The sequence below is a fragment of the Panicum virgatum genome, chromosome 9N (genome assembly GCF_016808335.1).
Source record: "Panicum virgatum strain AP13 chromosome 9N, P.virgatum_v5, whole genome shotgun sequence".
In the NCBI taxonomy this organism is placed as follows: Eukaryota; Viridiplantae; Streptophyta; class Magnoliopsida; order Poales; family Poaceae; genus Panicum; species Panicum virgatum.
In genome coordinates, this window is record NC_053153.1 from 64,473,708 (window position 1) to 64,494,207 (window position 20,500).

Here is a 20,500-nt window from a genome sequence, read left to right on the forward strand (position 1 = left end):
CTCATAGCAACACATGAGTATATTTGCTAGTCATCTAAAAAAAATAAGCACAAGGCTTTGGCTAATGAAACAACTAACTGAAGTAACTTGGGTGCAATCTTTACTGAGAGCATCAAGTTCCCCAAACAATCTTGGAGCAAAATACCTTATTGCCAACCCTATATATGCTACAAGCTCTGACTAACACATCGAGGTGGAATTGCACTTTTATGCGGGTGGAAAAAAGTGATGCTGGAGGCAGGTCGATGCAAACCTCAACCTTTGTTGCTGCTAGCTCAGATTAAGGGGTCATGTTAACTTGCATAACACTATAGCATATTTGTGGCCACCACGTGATTCTTCCGTTGTTTGTAGAGATACTTCAATCAATACTTGTACTTTGCCATGTACTTCAATCAATAATGTTGAACTATAGACGAGATCAAGTCCCTCAAGGGATTTCATAATCAATAATGTTGTGCTCATCATTTTATTTCTTCAAAGAAACGTCGCTTCAGTGATCTCCTCCAGTCTATAGCCCGATTGAATTCCGACACGGCATGTGTCGCAAAGCGAAACTCTAGGCGACCCACCGTAAACTAAAATCGAACTGATCGATCGATCCTAGATGAACGTGTGGGGGCTCTTAGGGATCACGAGATTTCACGAGCAGGAAATTAATGAGATTTACACGGCAAAAGATTGAGCATCAGATCAGACAGTACTGTTCGTCCGGAAGCACACGGAGAAAGAGATCGACGACCGCTCTCAGTCTCAGTACATAGGTATACGCACAGCCATGGCGCGGCCGTGCTCGCGGTGGAGCTCAGCCCCGCTTGACGGGGTCGAAGTTGGAGACGGCGACGACGGCGCCGACGATGGCGACGAGTACGACCCCGCCGGAGACGATGCTGAGGAGGAAGTTCTTGAGCGACGGCGAGATCCCCGGCTGCGCGGCCTCCGCGACCTCCGGCAGCACCAGCGCCGCCGCGACGGCCGCCGCGGCCGCCCAATCCTTGGCCGGGCTCTGCGCGGACGACGACGCCCGGACGACGGCCACCCTGCTGCTGGCCGGCCTGCCGCGGGGCGAGACGCGGAGCGACGACGCGCTGCTGCTGCCGCCGGCGCGGAGGGGCTTCCCGAGCCCCCGGGCCACGGACAGAGACGCCGCGACGGCGGTGGCGGCCATGGGATCCTGCCTGGGCTCGGTGCTCCGCTCTCGTGGTTGTGTGGTTCGCTTGGTTGGTCGGGGGTGTACGTGTGATGGCAAGAGCGGCTGGCTATGTAGATAGGGTAGCCTGGGTAGGAGAGGTGGAGCTGGAGGGGGTGCCAGGTCAGCGCGCCCGGCTGACGTGGGCGGCCGCCGGCTCGCCAAGTGGCCGCGCGGGATAAGGTCTTATCTTTGACGGCGACCTGGTGGGCGGTGGGCGGTGGCTGAGGGTGAGGTGTGTGGCCGTGCGGCTGGAGGCGGCGTACGTACGTGAACTTCGGGTTACTGGGCCGGGCTGCCGCGGAAATGGGCCGAATATCAGATCGCTTGGCTTCGAACCGTGTGACGCTGCGGTGCACCGTGCACCATCGCCCTGCTTCGGCGGCCTCTCCCACTGGTCGACACGGCCGCGGCTGCGTCATCGACAGCAAGCGCTGGCTGTTCGATCGGGACCCGACCTGACCACCGCTGCCTCGGCGCTTTGCCTTCGTCACAGAGAGCTCCAACGCGCCATGACGACCTGCCCTGGCCCTCGGCGAGCACGAGCTGCACATTTGGTACGCGCGCGCGACGACGACGACGGCTTGAGTACGTGGTCACCGCATGTCGCCATCGACGAGGTTCGAGGGAAGGGAACTGCAGGCTCTCTTTGGCATTTGGTCCATTCCGCAGTTTCGCCGCAGCTCGTCCTCACGTGATCTAGCTGACCAACCAGTCGATTCCTCAGGCTCACAGAGATGCCTCACACAGTCACACTCACAGAGTCGCAGCCGTCCTCTTGGCATTAGGGATGAAAACAGTCGGAAACGGTCGCTAAAAATCCTTAACCATTTCTGTAATTGTATTTTTTGGTCGGGAACGGAAGCGGGAACAAGAAAGTCGGACGGGAAAGCGAAATCAGTATTACGGGATGTCGGGAACGGAATCATTCGGGACTCGGGAGCATGCCGATTAGGATCGGGAATCGATAACTCAAAACGGAAAAATACGTACAACCACTTCAAATATTTAACTCAACAAAATAATTACAACTCTGCATAAATAACATGGAAACAAGACTCGTATAACTAAGCAACACAGGTAAAGTGAATCACGAATTCACAATTCACGCTGTAACGCATGCACACAACAATTCACGTTTCCAACACAGCCGACGAGGACAAGCTTGGGGGCTGCGGGGCTGGGGAGGCAGCGACCTGCAGCACGCCTGGGGACTGGTGGCGGACTTGCGGGCGGCCGCACCACGGCAGGCCTGGGCAGCCGTGGCGGCCGGCAGAGGGCCTGGTACAGCGGCGAGCGGTGGTGTGCCTGGGGCCGGCGGCCGGCGAAGCCACTGGCTGCTGGCCGGTCGACGGAGGAGCCTGGGGACGCGCCGATGAGGCCGACGACGGGAGGAGAGGGGTGCTGCTTCATTGCATGGCATTGGCGCACCGCCACCGCGGCAGCAAGATGCGGGGGATTGACCTACACAAATACGGAAATTCCCGCGGAAATTTTCCCGACTGAAAATGGGAACCGTGAAAACGGTCGGTAAAATACCCCAACCGTTTCTGTTCTTGTTCCCGCATGTTTTTCCGTTTTGTTTTCTTGTTTTCCTATTTTTTTCCCGCGAAAATAGTTTACGGTCGGTTTAGACGCTAAACGAAGCCGGTCGGGACGAGATTTTTCCATCCCGTTTTCAACCCTACTTGGCATGCATCAGCATGCCGCGAGCTGCATTCACGCTGCAAACACGCCGTGAAGACACTGAAAAGTTGGAAACACGCCGTGAAGACACTGAAAAGTTGGGTGATTCTACCAGGTTGTTTTATTTTATTTTTTAAAAGGGTTCTACTAGATGATCTTTACCCTCGATTTCCTTCTTTATTTTTCCGCGACACATTCGTCTTCTGCTCATCTTCTCTGCTTGCTCCAATCACCGTGCAATATCCAGGTATCCTCATCGACACAATGAAATTTGGTGTCGATTGATTCTCCACACAGTTGAAATGCACCGGAGAAGGTATAGAGAACTAAAGGATCTCATAGGAAAAAGATCGAAAACGGCGTTCTAAGCGACCCTACTGCATACAATACGTAGCGTCCATACATTGTTGGTGAAAGTTGCAATGTACAAATGGGCTCGAGCTCTTTAGCTCATAGTACTCTCTCCATTCCAAAGAATGCAATTCTCGTTTTTTGATATGTCAATCCATTTCAAATTTAATCAAATTTATACAAAATAATAATAATATTTATATTACAAAATAAGTATTATTAGAATAATTGTGTAATATATTTTCATACTAAATTTATTTTGAGATATAAATGTTAGTAAGTTTATTTTTACAAATTTAGATAAATTTAAAATTATTAAATTTCTGGAGAGGTGAAATTTGTATTTTTTTTCTTTTTTTTTGATACAAAATTTGTATTTTTTTTCCATGACAGAGGAAGTAGTATATAGCATGCTCGCACCACTTGTTAGTGTCGCTGCCGCTTAGAGCCTATGGCAGCTGAATTGGCCAAAGCACTTTTGGACAGTATGGTTTTTTTAACACTTTGGACAGTATGGTTACTCTACTACACACAAGTACAAAATGTTTTTAGGGCATGTGAGCCCACCGCGCCACCGACCAGGACGACTTTACCGTCAAAGTCGTCGCTGCACGCCCGCTTAGTCGTTGCTGTGCTGCCTACCGTGGTAAAACGTAAAATTCACAGTCCGCCCACGAGAAAATAAACTTGTAGGGTAAAAATGGCGGAGCGAGGTGCGAGCGAGAATCCAAATCCCCACCAAGGGGGATTTGGATTGGGTGACATTGCCACAGCATGTCACCGTGAAACATTAGGCAAATCTAGAGCGTCCAAGGGGATCCAACGATCAGCTGCGCGGGCCCACCTTTAGGCCTCCGTTTTCACCCTTGCATTTCGTTTAGACCTGGGCATGGGCTGCCCGACCCGACGGACCTGACCCAACCCGCCCGAAAATAACCCGACCCGACCCGAAGAGTTTGATGGGCGGGTTCGGGTCAAAATTTTTGACCCGGTATGACTGACGGGCCGGGCATAGGCTAAAAATTTTGACCCGAAACCCGAAAAACCCGAAGGAACCCGACATTTTACATAAGCCTGGCCCGACCCGACCCGACTGGCTGTCGGGTCGGGTGCGGGCTCAATTTTACGGCCCGGCCACCGGGTCAGGTCGGGCACGGGCCGCTAGAAAAAACACCGGGTTTTTTTTGGCCCGACCCGACCCGACTGGCTGTCGGGTCGGGTGCGGGCTCAATTTTACGGCCCGGCCACCGGGTCAGGTCGGGCACGGGCCGCTAGAAAAAACACCGGGTTTTTTTTGGCCCGACCCGAACCCGACCCGGCCCTGGAGGATGCCCACTCTAATCTCGTTTCACCCGCAGCCTCCTTCGCGGACCGCCCAGTCAGCCCGCCCGAGCGCGGCGCTCCTCGTCCCCCAGAACCGCCGCCGCCGCTGCCGCCGCAAGGGACCCGCCGCCGCGGGACTTCGCCGGGGACGTTGCTGTGGGAGGCCGGCGCGGCGGGGCCGCCGGCGCTGGAGTCCGCGGAGACGGCGCCGCGCGTGCGAAGCTGGCCGTGGTGCCCTGCCGCCGCGAGCAGAGGCGAGGAGCAGCCGGCCACCGGGCCTGGCCTCGCGCGGGCCCCAAAGGCAGGCCGGTGCTGCCGCTGCGAGGCCCCCACCACTGGGACGCCGGCGCAGGAGTCTGCTGGAGACGGCGGCGCGCGCACGGAGCAGGCCGCGGTGGCCCTGCCGCCGCGAGCAGAGGCGAGAAGTGGCCGGCCACCGGGCCTGGCCTCGCGCGGGTAGCGGCAGGTTGGTGGCGCCGCTTGGAGGCCGCCGCCGCAAGGAAGTTACCGCTAGAGGCCACCGAGGGTGTGGATGTGCCGAGCCGGTCCTTCCCTGCTGCCATGGTGACCGATTTGGGAAGCAGGCTCCAGGTTCTGCTTGGAAGAAGAATTGGTAGTGTCTGGCATTGTGAGAGTTGGGCAAATTGATTCTGTAAACTGATTGAGAGTTGACATTGTGAGAGTTGGCAAATTGATTTACTTGAGCAAACTGATTGAGATTGATGTAAGCTGTAATTTGAATGGATGAATGAATGAATGAGTTAGTTTTGTGATATTATTTTCTTAAAAATTTGGCAGCATGTCCCCATAATTACAGATGCATAACTGGAACTGAAATGCAATGATCAAATTCAAAAGTACTTTCAATGGAAAGGCACCACTGTGCTCACAGCAAAAACACAAGAGGGAAACAAATGGTAATAAGAAGGTATTGAAATCCATTGATCACATAATCAATCCTGGTTGAGTAGCCATTTAACAACTATTCTAAGGCCACATTCACTTGTACAATTTGGCCACAAAATATAGTTAGCTCTGTCCAAATACTAAACAGAGAACATAAAAGACTATAGTTAGTCCTTTCCAAAAGGCATCTATCTAACCATCCTGTCCAAAAGCCATATATCTAACCATCCTATCCAAAAGACTAGAATAGATCTTCATCGCAGAGAATATCATCTTCACAACTTTGTTTCAGCTCATAATTTCCTGTTTCTCGATCCAATGAAATAACTATTCGAGCTTTGCAATCAGTTCTTATTTCAGCTCTAAAACACTTTGTCACTTGTTCTGTTTTCTTTTTTCTTCGATGACCTTCATTGGAACAAACATATCTGCATGAAGTCACCTTACCATCTATTTTGCTTATATTTGTGTATCTTTTCCTCACATCAAACCTTCATTGGAACAAACATATCTGCATGAAGTCACCTTACCATCTATTTTGCTTATATTTGTGTATCTTTTCCTCACATCAAAGCCAGTACGGCCACCATATGCCACCCAAAACAGCCAACCCTCATCTGGATTTCTGAACCTCAAACCAAGTTCACGCATCTTCTTATCAACTTCTGCCATTGCCTTCCACAACAATGAAATGTCCGGTTTTCGAATTTCTGAAACAAAATCCCAATTGTAACTATCAGAACACCTATTTAATTATCTCATACATAGTATTGGAAGACTGAAACAACACTATGGGCGCCAAACTGTCATAAGAGCAGCAAAACAGCAAGCAATAATGTAAGCTCGGGAGCTCAGACTAAAATCAGCAATGACAGATTTAAATTCCCCTATCCTATTGGTGCTCATAATTAATCTTGTATGTTATACTTGATCGATGATAACTCCATTAAAATCTCCAGCTCGCAGGACCAAAATCAAGAGCACATTGACCACAATCAAGAGCATAGATATTTTTGGTTATACCTGCCAACGAGCAAGGCCGGCGAGGGGCACACCTGCCTGCCTCCCGCCTGGATGGACTCAGATTGCGGCAGCAGGGCAGAGGCCCCGACCCCCCCCCCCCCCCCCCCCGGCCCCGTCCTCCGCGGCAGCCGGCCGGTCGCCTGCCCCGGTGGCCGGCCACCGGCCTCTGCTCGTGCCGGCAGCCCTGCTTCGTGCTTGCGCGGCAGCGGCCGTCTCGCGGCGAGACGACGAGCCCGGCGACCTCCGCGGCGGCCCGGCGTCGCGAGGTCCGTGCGGGATTGGGACGTTCGCGGGACCAGGGCGAGCGCGGACTGGCGGCACCGGCCGATTTCGGCGCGCGCTAGGCTCAAAACGGGATGCTGCGGCCTGATTTGGGCGCCAGTCTGCGCCAAAACGGAGTGCTGCGGCCGAACCATCACGGGTCGTTGGATCCCCCTTCGACGCTCTAGATTTGCTCAATGTTTCCCGGTGACAAGCTGTTGCAATGTCACCCAATCCGAGTCCCACCGATGGGACGGTGGGAAGGAGAAGAGTACAACGCACATGGCCCGATGCGATGCAGCACAGAAGCTTCAGCCGCCCGACGAAACAAAACACCAAGCCCTGTTTAGATCTTTTTATATCTTTACAGGTTTTTTACAAAAAAGCAAACGGAATCTTGCTAAGGGGGTGTTTAGTTCATTTTGCAAAATTATGTAAAAATATAAAAAGGGCATTTGAAGTACTAAATGAAGTCTATTTACGAAACTTTTTGCATAGATGGGTTGTAAATCGCGAGACGAATCTAATGATGCTAATTAATCCATGTTTAATCAATAATGAGCGGATGGTTACTGTAGCATCACTGTTGCAAATCATGGATTAAGTAGGCTCATTAGAATCGTCTCGCGATTTACAGCCCATCCATGTAAAAAGTTTTGTAAATAGACTTTATTTAGTACTTCAAATTAGCAAGATTTTGTTTCACTTTAATGCGCTTACGGCTTTTTTGCAAAAACCTGTAAAGATCTAAACAGAGCCTAATTTGAAGTACTAAATGAAGTCTATTTACAAAACTTTTTGCATGAATGGACTGTAAATCGCGAGACGATTCTAATGAACCTACTTAATTCATGATTTGCAACAGTGATGCTACAGTAATCATCCACTAATTATTGATTAAACATGAATTAATTAGCATCGTTCAACTCATCTATGAAAAAGTTTCAAATAAACTTCATTTAATTTACTCCGATTTCCTCGCGCACTTTTACACCCACGCCCCTACCAAACCTCACATTACAAAACAACAACTCCAACGCCACGCTTCAGCCAACCTGCCGGCCGGGCCGGAGATCGCGCCCGCAGCCGGCTCCTACGGACCTGACCTACCCTACTCGTCGTCGCCGCCGTCGCCGCCGAAGAGCGAGGAGCGGTAGTAGAGCAGCGCGAGGATGAGGAGGAGCATGAACGCGACGCCGACGGGCGAGCCGCCCACGCGGTGGACGGCGTCGGGGGACCCGCCGAAGGCGAAGACGTCGGCCAGCGCCGCGGCGCCGCGGTCGGAGGAGAGGACGCGGATGAGGAAGAGCAGGCACACGGGGAGGAGGAGCAGGCCCACCGGGCTCAGCAGCTCCGCCACGGCCTCCGTCAGCGCCTCGCCGCCGTCGCCCAGGAACAGCGGGCCCGCCACCACCAGCCCCACCACCACCGCCAGCAGCAGCCCGTGCGGCGCCCCGCGCGGGCCGCCCCCGCCGCCGCCGTAGTACTCGTCCGCCGCGCCGGCCATTGCCCTCGCCCGCTGCCTGTGAGATCTCCGGATCCCTCTCGGTCTCTCTTCTCTCTGTTGGGATGGTGGTGGTGGGAGGTGGGGAGGATTTAGCTTCGGGGACGGGGAGCCGGGAGGGGGTGGGTGGGACTGGGAGTGGCCGAGTGGGAGTGTGAATGAGTAGGGCAAGAGTCACGTGGGACGAGACAGGAGAGGTAGATCACACGAGAGGAAAGCGTACGGGGTGGTGGCGCCGGTGCCGTGGTGGTCGAGTCACCGCCGGTGGGCTCCACGCGGCGACATCAGATTGTGGTTGCCCTACCCACCGGTTGATGGATGGCACCGGTTCCAATGCCGTGTTTGGTTGCCTAAACCAAAATTCCAAAAAAAAAAATCAGCACCTGCATGAAGACTTAAATCTAGACGAAATAAAAAACGCATTGCTACTACTGTCTGTAAATGACAAGATGAATCTAATGAATCTAATTAGACTGTAACTAGGTACTAAATTGCTACAGTAATGCTACAGTAAATAACCTCTAATGACGGCTTAGTTAAGCTCATTAGATTCGTCTCGCGATTTACAGACGAGTTCTGCAATTATTTTTATGATTAGTCTATGTTTAGTACTTCAAATGTAAAAAGATGTCTTTTCAAAAATTTTACGCAAGGCAACCAAATACGGACCAAATTCCTGGCCAGTTTCCTTCTCCAAATTCCGGTGCATAAGCCCGAACAATCCATGTGTACATACACGTCAGCAGTCTACTCAGTCGTCAGCAGCCCACTCGTTTCACGTGCCGCACAGCCCCCGGCAGCGCCACGTCACTCAGTTTTCCTGTTCCTGCGGGCGGGGGGGCTCATTCGGGTACTTTGGTGAGGTCAGCCTAAATCCTCCGAGGACAGTCGATGCTAGAGAATCTTGAGAACCTGCCCAGTTGCCCAGCACTGGTGGGAAGGGAACCCGGCTCACCAGTCAGATCAGCCGACAATTAGCATGACACTAGAAAAATGAGGCTGGCCAGATCCCGGTGTCGCCCCGGCAAGATCTCGGATCCTCGGAGGTCTGCATGACCGCATGTGATTCCAAGGCAGCTGGCAGAGCTCGTCGCTTCGTCGAAGCTCTCTGGCAGGGCAAGAAATGGCTCCGAGACCGGCTCCAGCTGAAGTCCTGTCAAACGGGTTGTTTTGGAGCAGCAAGAAGTTGTTGGTGAAGGTGAAGCTCAAAACGGCTTCAGTTTTTTTTTTTTTGACTAAAACAGCTTCAGTTGTGGTGGAGGCACCAAACAAAACGTGTCTCCAACCATCTCCTATCCAACTCATTCAAGAAAAGCAGAATGAAGCTGTTTTACCAAATATTTTCCAAAATAACTTCAACTTCACTAGAGAAGCCAGAGTAGTAGTAGTTTTTGGAGAAACCACGACCTTGCCAGCCTTGCCAAACAGGCTCATAAACAAAGCATGGCGGCTCAACCGGCAAGCCACATGCCCGTTTGGCAACCACCAAGTGTGTTGAAACTAGAGCAACCCAATCAAACAATACACAATATAGAGCCTACCAGAAAATAGTATACGTGATTAATGCTCCGCAAACCATAAGACAGGAGGTGAGAAAGAACCAAAGCTCTGCTAAGTGTTGTTATGAAAGAGAACTGGGGCTTCACATTGTTAAAATGACAGCACTTTGATGAGCTCATCTAAATTGCTATTCCTCCATCTCGTCCTCTGACCCATCCTCAGATTCTTCTTGTCCTTCTATCTCTTTCTCAGTTACTTTCCCTTGCTTCCCCACTGTAACATAAAGGAAAATCAGGACAAAAACAAAAATGTAACCAACATTTAAAATTGACTTAAGGAGGACATTACAGCATCAATGGAACTCACCAGGCCAAGGGTATAAGACATCTCCGGAACATAGCCCAGCCTCAACTTTAACTAGGCGCATAGTCATCCTTGGTCCGATCTCCTGGAGACGGACAGCGCTTTTCCTTGATGCCTGGTTTAATTTGTCAACATCACTCGGTAGGCTTACCATTGCTGCTTCATCATCTGCTTCACTTTCTGATCCATATCCAGCTCTTGCGAATGTGAACACAAGTAAAGGGTTTATTACACAAAATTAAATCCTAGAAACAAATAGGTGTATTACTTGTAAAAACGCAATGCCAGGCACTAATATTTGGATCATCACAGTTACCTCAACTGAAAGCAAACAATATTTTGAGTAAAAATAGTCTGGACGCAGCAAACTAACAAATGAGTAGCTGAGTGGGACAAGAACATTTCAGGTGAAAAACAAGACATTCCACTGAGGCAAACAACCAAAGAGCATTTCAGGCAAAAAGTTGGAGTCGACCTGGTACCAGGTAGTGTTTCCTAAACTTGATGTCTCTGACAATGCATTATAGACATTGCAGGGCTAAGGTTATAGGGTCTTTTCTTGCACAAACCAATCTTTCAAGGAGGTAAATGGAGGTGATTTTACTTACTACCCATTTCTCCACCACACTAAATCCATAATCTGAAGTTCAATACCTGCTATGTGCTGAGTTTTGGTACTTATTTGTTTCTTATGACTATTATGTCTTTTCACTTTAATCTGATTCTTGGGTGCTTAAACATTGTATGTAGTTTAGGTAGCCCTCTGATTACCTCATCGTAACCATCATATACACTGCCAGGGTCTCTCAATGTAGTGACATCTGTAATCTAAACTTTTTAACTCTGGGTGCTACTCTTTTTTTGAGAGAGTACACTGAAGACGCACACATTCAGAACGCATGTAATGGACCAATTACTAAACCTTTACTATTGTGCATTATGTTGGTCATAAGTTTTTTTTCCTTCTTTCAGCTTCATTATTCCTCTGTTCTTTGCTGAAAACAAAATATATCACATTTCCTGAAAGTTTAGGCAATGCATGCAACATATATAGTCCTAGCATTCTAGGAATTCCATATAGGTGGTTACAGCTAATTTAGTGGAGGTCTCTCTAATTTTGTTTGCTCCAAAAGAAAGTATTTGATGGTTTTCTTCACTGTACTTGACAAAATTTAGCATTTCGACCTGAAGCTTTTATGCTTAATTGCATATGCTATGTCACTGTTGAGATCATCTGTAGGCTGTAACTTCTACATGTTCAGCTTAGCATGGCATAGCTATAGCTAATAATGGATGGATGGATGGATGGATGGCCTGCTCAGTTGTTTGGCCCATGGAGGTTTGAGTGTTTGACATTATGATGATGACTGAGGAGCCTCTTCTTACATGAAGGCCTTATTGTGTGCTAGTGGAACAGTAACATGTTGGATATAGCATATGCACATAACTAATCAGTATTTGTTTAAGCAATGTCAAAATAGTATCATACTACCATACAATTCTTCTGTCCTACTACAACTTGTAACCTAAATGACAACACTTATCTGTAGCTGTAGTTGCTGGCTGCAATGCATCAGACTCTTCTTAGAGTCTGCCATTGTTCTATCAGCCCACTACATTTTTCCAATTCTATGTTCCACAAACACTTCCTTTCAGTAATCTACACTTGATTGAGTCAAATACTGTGAACTTCCTGAACATTAGTAACTAATGCATAATATGGAAAATAACATGATCAACCTTATTCAGACGAGATCCCAACCAAAAATAATGCACCCACTTAATATTGGTTACACTTTGATAGAGGCATACAACCATACAGTATTACGCAGCATGTTTCCAAATCTTTAAAGGAATATTTCGAATTCTGAGATGGCAAAATGGATTGAAAAGGATTCTTCAAAAAATGGTGTATCACATGTTTTTTCACTAAACCCTTTGCACATCAGGCAATTGTTATGTGAATCCTCTATGGTGTCCCAAAGAAGGAAATTAAAAATGTCACAATAGTCATGTGCATCCCATATACTAGTTTACATTTGTGTTGTGAGCTATCATGGTTTCCATGCATATCGGCATTCTTGGAAAATTGAAAGTACCTCATTGCAATATAATGGCAAAAGAGCACTTACTTTGTAACATAATCGCTAACATCCTTAAGATCTCTTAGATCAGGAACTTGATTGCTCTGCATGAGCTTTCTAATCCTGCGACTGACCCCAATAGGCTGAAGCTTGATGGAGTAATGCCGGAAATCGATAACCTCCTTCTCTTTATCATATTTTAACAATAGAATCCTTTGACAAGATGCCAGCTGGACCTATTATGCCAAACACAGTATTGTTATCACTTATCAGAATATGCTGGTACAAAAACATCAAACTCCATCATGATTTTATTGCCCAATACTTACAGTGCTTGGGTCAACGGCAGGGACCATATGCTGAAAGTACTCAACCAAACTCTCAAAAGGGTTGCCAAGCCCTGAAAACCCGCTGAGCACAACCTGTCCAATCCATGAATTCAATGTCAAAACAAGGTATCAGCGAACAATATCTTCTTCAGAAACTATACTGCTACAAAATTCTCCAAATTTGCGTCATATACCAGAGGGGAGTTCTTGAATATCCCCGGTGGGCACCTGGGCCGCCTCTGGGAGTTTGCAATGTCTGCCGCTAGCGCATACTCCTCTATCTGAAAAGTGAAGGTTGGGCCCTGTGGCGATTTGGCAAAGCGCAGGTGCGGCAGGCTCTTAGGGTTCGAGAGGATCAAGAAATGTGTCACACCCAACGGACCGGCAACATTGACGAAGTCCTTGAGGTTATTCCGCTTCTTCTCCTGCCAATTGTTTCGACTTTCAAGTGTAAAACACCGATGTTCCAGGTTGGCAGCTAGTGAGCATTGAAATAAGCGCACTCACTCATCGATTGCAAGCTAGAGTAGGGCATAGGGATAGGGATGGACCTTTAGATTGAGAGCAGTGTAGGGGAGCATGACCTTGCGGAGGTCCTGCTGGAGGTGTCGGAGCGTGGATGGGAGCTTGCCCCGGGAGAAGACGAAACTCTTGGGGATCTTGGCGCCAGTGATCTGGTCGACGTTCGCCAACGCCGCCAGCTGCTTCCTAAACGTCGTTGCGGGGATCCGCGGCCCGCGGCCCCGCTTCTTCCCCGGCCCGGACCTTGGGTGGCGCATGACCGCTCAGTTGGAGGAACACACAAATGATTGCACTCGCGCCCCGGTTAGGAACAAGTATTCTCAATCTTTCCTGCTGAGGAAGAATAATCATGGATGAATGAATGGATCGGGTTAGCGAGGTATCACGGAGCGCGTGAATCCACGAGTAACACCGCTCGTGGAGAGCAAAAACAGCTCGTGGAACAGGGGAATACATCCAGTGGAGCTAGAATTACTTAGCAATAGGAGACCAATTGACGTCCCGATGAGGACGAGAAGCCGCGGCAGTGGAGCGAGGAGCAGCGAGCGGAGGAGCCGCGGAGAGGGGCACCGGCGGCGTCGCTTTGGCTTTGCGGCGGGCGTTTAGGATTTGGTCGTCGCCTTTGCGGCGGGCGTTTAGGATTTGGTCGTCGGGGTCGGAGAGGGATACAAGGTAAGAATAGTGGACCGAGGCCGCCCGCTGCCTTCGGCCTAAATTGGCATTGTGCTGTGGAAAACAGCCCAGTAGTAGTTTGTTCGATTATTGTCTACATGGAACACATGGGTCAAGCAGCAGGGAGGTAGTAGTACAGCCTATGACTACGAGGCGTTTTTTTATTTTTATATTTTTTAAAATTATTTTTTACATAAATATATTTTCGGTTTCATAATTTACAGATTTATACCCCTACCGCCCGGCTACGGGGCGGCCGGCCCCCTGCTGCCCGGCTGCCGGGCGGTAGGGATCTTAATATAAATAAAATTTATTTTTAATCACATTTTGGTCTCTGAGGAGAGGCTGCCGGGCGGCAGGTACCCGCCGCCCGGTGGCGGGGCGGTAGGCCAGGCAGCCGCCCGGCAGGGGGGCGGCAGGCCCCTCCCGTAGGTTAAATTTTGATCGTCAGTACGGCATTAGATGTGGTTTTAAATATTTTGAATAGAAATAAAAACCGTTAGTAAAGTAGATAAATATGAAAAGTATAACTTAGCAATTCATACACATACGCAACTGAGAACGAAATAGGTGATGCATGAGAACGAAATAAGTATAACATGACGACATGTCCATAACAAAAATACAGAACCCAAATATATGACTTTATAAGATGGTGATTAAGATATCTTAATTGCTACTGCATAGGGGCCACACAGGATACCTTTAAGGCGAGCTTCGAAGACTGGAGTTGGTTATTTTCTACACCTAACCAGCAGACCGATCCTACCTTCCAGACACCTGTGGCCACCGGACGTCCAGGTAGAGACGTAGGGCTTCCAGACCGACACACTTACCCTACAGACCACGTCTACGCACAGCGTAAAAGAGGTCGACATGCCCGGGGTGGTTAGGAGGTGTTTCTATTTGTTTCTGTATTTTTGTTATGGACATGTCGTCATGTTATACTTATTTCGTTTTCATGCATCACCTATTCGTTTTCAGTTGCGTATGTGTATGAATTGTTAAGTTATACTTTTCATATTCATCTAATTTACTAACGGTTTTTATTTCTATCCAAAATATTTAAAACCACATCTAATGTCGCACTGCTGATCAAGGTTTAACCTGCAGAAGAGGCCCTGCCGCCCCCCTGCCGGGCGGCGGGTAGGCCTACCGCCCCGCCACCGGGCGACGGGTTCCAGCCGCCCGGCGGCAGCCTCCCCCAGAGGCCAAAATGCGATTAAAAATAAATCTTATTTACATTAAGGTTCCTACCACCCGGCAGGAGGGCGGCAGGGGGCCGGCCGCCCCCGCAGCCGGACGGTAGGGGTATAAATATGTAAATTATGAAACCGAAAATATATTTCTATAAAAAATAATTTTGAAAAATATAAAAATAAAAAAAACGCGACTACGAGCATGGTTAAACGGGCCGGATCGAAGGCATGGGCCAACAACAAGAGTAGCCCATGATGGCCGTATGGCCCAAACTGCGTGGCTACCCCCATCAACGAACCGTGGCCGTCCGATCTGTTCAACCCTACTACTTATAAGTCACCTCCCCGACGCGTCCTCAAAACCCTATCGTCTCTCGCGCGCAGCCACCACCACCGAACCCGGCGGCGCACGCGGAGGAGCCCAGCGAGAGGCGGAGGAAGAAGGCGATGGCGCGCGGCGTGGCGGCGGGGGCGAAGGGCGGCGCTGCCGGCGGGAAGAAGAAGGGCTCCGTCACCTTCACGATCGACTGCACCAAGCCCGTGGAGGACAAGATCATGGAGATCGCCACGCTCGAGAAGTTCCTGCAGGAGCGCATCAAGGTCGCCGGCGGCAAGGCCGGCAACCTCGGCGAGGGCGTCACCGTCTCCCGCGACAAGACCAAGGTCACCGTCACCTCCGAGGGGCCTTTCTCCAAGAGGTATACGTCGCACAAAGCTTGCTTGTTCGACCACCCAGATCCACGCATTCCTAGCTCCGAGTACCCATTTTAGGACATATTATGTATATACCGAGCTGTATGCGTTCATATCTGTGCCATAGGGGCTGAACTGGTCATGATTGCACGCAGGATTAGGTATTTTGTTCTACTTGGAACTTGGAGAATAGGTATTTTGTTCTCATTTTTGCTTTTGCAGCTAGCTACTGAATCTCATTTGGTGAATATGCAGTGAGTAATGTAAAACATGGTTGCATAGCAAGTAAAGCTTAGTTCTACACTTCTGCTGCGAGCAAACACTTCACACATGATAGTATCTCCTAGCTCGTCAATGGATTGGATTGGATGCTGTATTAGCACTCCAGCTGCACTGCAGCTGCATATTTGCACACAGGATTATATCTCTGTCTCAATCCTATTTAGATGTATATGACACAGCAGTCACGCAATTGATAGGTCTAGTTTACACAGCCTTTTCGATTGCAGATGCCGTGTTGTTCCTGCTACTTTGCTTATTGGTAGAGTACGTAGTTCTTTCTCGTTTTGTATTCTGTTCATTTCGAAAATGGAACCTACCTCACTGTTAGTTAGATCTATTACTACTCCATCCGTTCCAAATTATTGGTTGTTTTGGCTTTTACGCTTGCACTTCGGAAAAATGGATTTTTACATTCCAAATTGAAGGGATTAGTTTATTTGCCTGCATCCGTTGACCACCATGCTCCATACTTCAATAATGCATCTTTTATTGCATTCTTGTAAGTATAATTTGAGCCTAAATTATACTCCAGCTCTTCTGAAATGCTGCGATGCTTGCATTTCAAAATAATGGTACTTTGTTCACTTTCTGAAGCTCTCTTGCTCCATTCTCAGGTACCTCAAGTACTTGACCAAGAAGTACCTGAAGAAGCACAATGTGCGTGACTGGCTCCGGGTCATCGCGTCGAACAAGGACCGCAGCGTCTATGAGCTACGGTACTTCAACATTGCCGAGAATGAGGGTGAGGAGGAGGATTAGGCGCACTACCTTATCTATGTCTTGTGAACTTTTGGACGTGTTGGAACAGTCTTGCTGTAGCCTTTCAAGGGATGAGTTTTGATGTTTAAATTGATGTCCTGATGTGTTTGAAGAGTGGTTAACTTCCATGTGATGCTTAGATAATCTGAGTCCAAAAATGTTTGTTCTTGCTTGTCTGTGAAACACATCATCAGCGATTTATCGTTAGGTTGTCGCTATGATTGTCTATCGAACTGGTTATATCAGTATGGAAACTCCGGTTGTCAAATTAAGTGCATGTGATTTCTCTGTCCCGCTTGCTAACCTGGAGCAGACTGCCCATTTGCTGGCTGCCCTGCCCTAACTGCTCAAGCCTTCTGTGTCTCTGTTGGTCGTGAGATGAGTTAGGACAGCACCATGTGAGTTGTAACCTTGCGGATGTAATTCAGCGGCAATTAATTGCCATTGATGTAATCAGACCTGCAATTGTATTTTGCTACCCAATACTGTTTACCTTGTCACACCAAACCTCTGATCCCTTATAATTTGATTTCGTTCACATTACCGCATACTGAACCAAATGCTACCACTCTTTCGTTCTTGACATCTGGCTGGGAAATACGCGTCAATTGACAAAACACATAGGGGGTATTCAAGGTCGCTCGCAATGCCATTTAAAGTATGGAACAGTTATGTAGAGGAATGTCGACAGATACAAAGATCCCTTCTGAGATCAATCGAACCGAAAACGCAAGAACAGGGCACTATTACCACTTTCACTACCAACATTTATTGGTGGAAAAAAAAAGATTAAATCTCCATTGAAAGTGTGCATACGTTCATGTCCCAAAAACTAGCCGGCAATCAGCTTGTCTAACTATGTTCATGCTAGCGCTGGGGTGGGAGTGCAACCAGTGGCAACTTCAGATGTCTTCTGTACAGAGCTGTACTTCTTTGTGATGAACCTGACATATTTCATTAGTCAGTTGGTTGTATGCGTAGAACCATTTTAGGCATAAGAAGAATACATGGAGGAAGCTAATGCCTATGCCTAATGCTAAGTTGCTCTTTATTACATATTTCCCAACTGGTGAAACAATTGAAATTCAGTTTAAGATGCAGATGAGAATATGAGTCCAAGAAGCATAAAATCTAAACTACTTCAGTTTGCACAGTATTTACAAGATAATGCAGGAATATTACTTTGTGCATAATTAATATTCGTGCTAATTGATAGTTTGATATAGTAGAATGGTGCAAAATTCGAGTTTCCGATTCAAGCATGCATTGAATACTTATGCATACAGGATGACACAGTATTGCCTTTAGAGTTTACACTTTATGCGTTGATTATTTCATACCCTCTGCGACACATGGGTGCTCAGCTCAGCTAGTCATGTCAAACACTGAGGGTAGGAGACACATACCTGAAGAAATCTCTCCATAGCAACTCAAACATTAACCAATTTGTCCCAGCATCGGATGTGCCATCATCATTTTTGGGTGTTGACCCAGAAGGAATTGCTCTGGGAGGACAAAAACAGTTAATTATATACAGCAGCAAATTTCTATCACGATGAACTTCTGTTCAGCAAACTTGCATACCTGGTAGCATGCTTCTTCAACTCTTCATACATGAACCGTGGAGAGAGGCAACCTGTAGCAAGCCATGGTGAAATTTTGCAGGAGAAATTAGCACCATATATGCTATCTCGGGTATTGCTTTTGTCTGCTTTGTTTGGCTGCATAGAGCATTCTGCAGCAAACTTCTTCAACCTCTCCAGAGCCTCTGTCTCGCCACCAATGAGAGTAGAGCCAACAGCAGGTTTCGAGTCCTACGTACATGATCAAAAAAATAGATGTAGAGATCAGGATGCAGTGTAGAAAGGAGTACACAAATGCTGAAGAGAATGGGTCTTTGCTATGGTCTACAGAAAACTATGCCCTTGGCACTAACTGAAATTATTCCCATTATTCAAAAGAACTGATCCTATCACCAGTGCCACTGTTCACATTAACTGATCAGTCTTTTTTCTTTTTCTTTTTGTGGAAGCAAGACAGCTCAGCATCACTTCCAAATTAATGTTGAAACCCCTTTAAGATGTCAATGCAGCTCTGCATATTCTACATAAACAACTCATAGGTTAAAGGTTTATGGTGCCCCTAAATCAAGTGGACTGCAGATAATGACAGTGCCAGATGCAAGAGAGTCTCAAAGCTGCAGATAATAACCCCTTTAAGATAATGAAGAGACCAAGGCATAAATTGCCCATGACTTGGTCCCAAAGCTCCAAAATGTGAAATCATTTTCGAGATGTCATGATCGTGAAAAGCAAAACTAACTGCTAATGCAGATGCAGGTGAGACAATGATAAACAATGCAATTGCAGGAACAGTGGAATTTGGCATTTCTCTTTGAGACAAAACACAATACTTCTTTAACATCCTACGATAAAAATTAATTGTAGTACTGGTTTCTCCTGGGCTATAATTAGCAACTTCCATCCACTTCTAGTTGTACTATTTACTGAAAAGTAATATAGAGTGAGCTTGGATTTTATTGTCAAGATTCTAAACTTAGCGAAAGATCTAAAATATAAATGCACCCACGAGAAAGAACCTGATGAGTATATCAAGGAGCCGACTGACCTGTGCCATGGCGGGTGGCGCAGTGAGCCCAAGCTCGGAGAGCGTGGGGATATCCCCAGGCTCGAGCACGTTCTTCATGGGAACGCACTTAACCTCCTCGGGTGCCTCGAGCACCTTCCTGACCTCCAAGCCATTCACGGCCTCCCTGAAGCCGCCATAGTTGGATGGCATGTCCTCGAGGCGGAATGGCAGGTCTTCCACGTGGTAAAGCGTGCTACCCCAGAAGTACTTCACGTTGATGCCCTCCTTCTCGACGGCCTTTTGCACCCTCTCCTCGGCGCGGCACTCGTCCCGGGACACCTCCCCGTGCGCGTACACGGCCTCCGCGCCCGCCGCCCGCGCGAGCTCGGGGATGACCACCTCGGGCCTGCCCACGCGCACCACCAGGTCCCCGCCGCGCGCGCGGAGGCTCCGACGTAGGTCGGCGACAGAGTCGAGCAGGAAGTTGGCGCGGTATGGGCCCGTGCGGTCAAAACCCGAGGGTGATTTGCCGAAGTCCCGCGGGTCGAAGACGAAGACCGGGAGGAGGGAGGACGACGCCCCGGCCGCGGCGTGGAACGGCTCGTGGTCGTGGAGGCGGAGGTCGGCGCGGAACCAGACGAGCGTGCGGCGGCGCCCGGCGGCGGCGGGCGCGCCGGACGGGAAGGAGCGGGAGAGGCCCGGCGTGGAGGCGGGCAGCGGGGAGATGACCGAGGAGGCGGAGTTGAGGCGGGTGGGGCGGCGGGACGGGGACTGCGCAGCGGAGGGGTGGAGGCAGACGGCGAGCGTGGAGATTTGGGTGGGGAGGTGGATGGTGGATGTGATGGGAGCGAGTGTGGGGGCGGTCGGCGCGCGGATGTTGAGGGAGAGCGAGAAGGATGCGAAGGAGAGGAGGCTGGGGTCGTCGCGCGGCTGGGCGCCGGCGTCGGAGTCGGTGGCGGCGGCCATGGTTGGTGGGATGCGCGGACGAAGGGAAGGGAGGCCGGGAGGGACCGAGGAGAGGTGGAACAGATTTGATGTGGATGAGGGAGTGAGGGGGGTTGGTTGGAGTTGGAGAGGGAGTCAGGGAGGGGGAAGGAGGGAAGGTGGTGGAGAATTTTGGACCCCCACCAACCATGTTGTTTACCAGAAACCCAGAATTCCGCTTTTGTCACCAACCCCTTCTGGCAAGATGTGAACTTTTCAAGGGCAGAAATTTAACAAATTCTGTAGTTTGTGCAAAACAAAGAGTTTTTAATTTTGAAAAC

The 20,500-nt window shown here is 49.0% G+C and overlaps 5 protein-coding genes and 1 long non-coding RNA gene across 7 annotated transcripts; 1 reads left to right on the forward strand and 5 right to left on the reverse strand.

The window, feature by feature from the left end:
- Positions 1-443: 443 nt before the first annotated feature.
- LOC120687265 lies at positions 444-1,258 on the reverse strand. The gene has a single exon (XM_039969251.1). It carries the CDS (start codon positions 1,166-1,168, stop codon positions 806-808), a length of 363 nt encoding a protein of 120 aa, XP_039825185.1. The 5' UTR covers positions 1,169-1,258; the 3' UTR covers positions 444-805.
- A 4,209-nt stretch (positions 1,259-5,467) lies between these two features.
- On the reverse strand, positions 5,468-6,580 carry LOC120692085. Its single transcript, XR_005682475.1, has 2 exons — positions 6,479-6,580; positions 5,468-6,165 (listed from the first exon to the last, which is right to left on the reverse strand). It is a non-coding gene; the product is annotated as an uncharacterized LOC120692085 (long non-coding RNA).
- A 1,071-nt stretch (positions 6,581-7,651) lies between these two features.
- On the reverse strand, positions 7,652-8,395 carry LOC120687263. Its single transcript, XM_039969249.1, has one exon. The coding sequence runs from the start codon at positions 8,244-8,246 to the stop codon at positions 7,851-7,853; it is 396 nt and encodes a 131-aa protein (XP_039825183.1). The 5' UTR covers positions 8,247-8,395; the 3' UTR covers positions 7,652-7,850.
- Positions 8,396-9,735: 1,340 nt separating this feature from the next.
- LOC120691042 (peter Pan-like protein) lies at positions 9,736-13,719 on the reverse strand. Of its 2 annotated transcripts, none has more exons than XM_039974002.1 (7): positions 13,517-13,719; positions 13,071-13,371; positions 12,714-12,944; positions 12,520-12,612; positions 12,239-12,426; positions 10,110-10,303; positions 9,736-10,016 (listed from the first exon to the last, which is right to left on the reverse strand). In XM_039974002.1, exons 2-7 carry the CDS (start codon positions 13,296-13,298, stop codon positions 9,931-9,933), a joined length of 1,020 nt encoding a protein of 339 aa, XP_039829936.1. In that variant the 5' UTR covers positions 13,299-13,371; positions 13,517-13,719; the 3' UTR covers positions 9,736-9,930. The 2 variants fall into 2 exon arrangements, with proteins under 2 accessions (XP_039829936.1, XP_039829935.1); XM_039974001.1 differs by having other exon boundaries at positions 13,071-13,374; positions 13,517-13,716.
- Positions 13,720-15,261: 1,542 nt separating this feature from the next.
- LOC120687911 (60S ribosomal protein L22-2-like) lies at positions 15,262-16,923 on the forward strand. The gene is made up of 2 exons (XM_039970001.1): positions 15,262-15,610; positions 16,502-16,923. The coding sequence occupies exons 1-2, from the start codon at positions 15,360-15,362 to the stop codon at positions 16,644-16,646; spliced, it is 396 nt and encodes a 131-aa protein (XP_039825935.1). The 5' UTR covers positions 15,262-15,359; the 3' UTR covers positions 16,647-16,923.
- Positions 16,924-17,274: 351 nt separating this feature from the next.
- On the reverse strand, positions 17,275-20,304 carry LOC120687910 (blue-light photoreceptor PHR2-like). Its single transcript, XM_039970000.1, has 4 exons — positions 19,275-20,304; positions 18,231-18,460; positions 18,053-18,151; positions 17,275-17,590 (listed from the first exon to the last, which is right to left on the reverse strand). Exons 1-4 carry the CDS (start codon positions 20,199-20,201, stop codon positions 17,509-17,511), a joined length of 1,338 nt encoding a protein of 445 aa, XP_039825934.1. The 5' UTR covers positions 20,202-20,304; the 3' UTR covers positions 17,275-17,508.
- Positions 20,305-20,500: the final 196 nt, after the last annotated feature.

Bases quoted from the DNA above. Each gene is read 5' to 3' on its own strand.
- LOC120687265 (XM_039969251.1), bottom strand. From the start codon at position 1,168: ATGGCCGCCACCGCCGTCGCGGCGTCTCTGTCCGTGGCCCGGGGGCTC.
- LOC120687263 (XM_039969249.1), bottom strand. From the start codon at position 8,246: ATGGCCGGCGCGGCGGACGAGTACTACGGCGGCGGCGGGGGCGGCCCG.
- LOC120691042 (XM_039974002.1), bottom strand. From the start codon at position 13,298: ATGCGCCACCCAAGGTCCGGGCCGGGGAAGAAGCGGGGCCGCGGGCCG. The intron at 12,427-12,519 runs GTAAGTATTGGG...TTGGCATAATAG, and splicing joins CTGCCGTTGACCCAAGCACT to GTCCAGCTGGCATCTTGTCA. The intron at 10,017-10,109 runs GTGAGTTCCATT...TTTATGTTACAG, and splicing joins TGTCTTATACCCTTGGCCTG to TGGGGAAGCAAGGGAAAGTA.
- LOC120687911 (XM_039970001.1), top strand. From the start codon at position 15,360: ATGGCGCGCGGCGTGGCGGCGGGGGCGAAGGGCGGCGCTGCCGGCGGG. The intron at 15,611-16,501 runs GTATACGTCGCA...CTCCATTCTCAG, and splicing joins GAGGGGCCTTTCTCCAAGAG to GTACCTCAAGTACTTGACCA.
- LOC120687910 (XM_039970000.1), bottom strand. From the start codon at position 20,201: ATGGCCGCCGCCACCGACTCCGACGCCGGCGCCCAGCCGCGCGACGAC. The intron at 18,152-18,230 runs GTATGCAAGTTT...TTGTCCTCCCAG, and splicing joins TTGAAGAAGCATGCTACCAG to AGCAATTCCTTCTGGGTCAA. The intron at 17,591-18,052 runs GTATGTGTCTCC...GAAATATGTCAG, and splicing joins CTATGGAGAGATTTCTTCAG to GTTCATCACAAAGAAGTACA.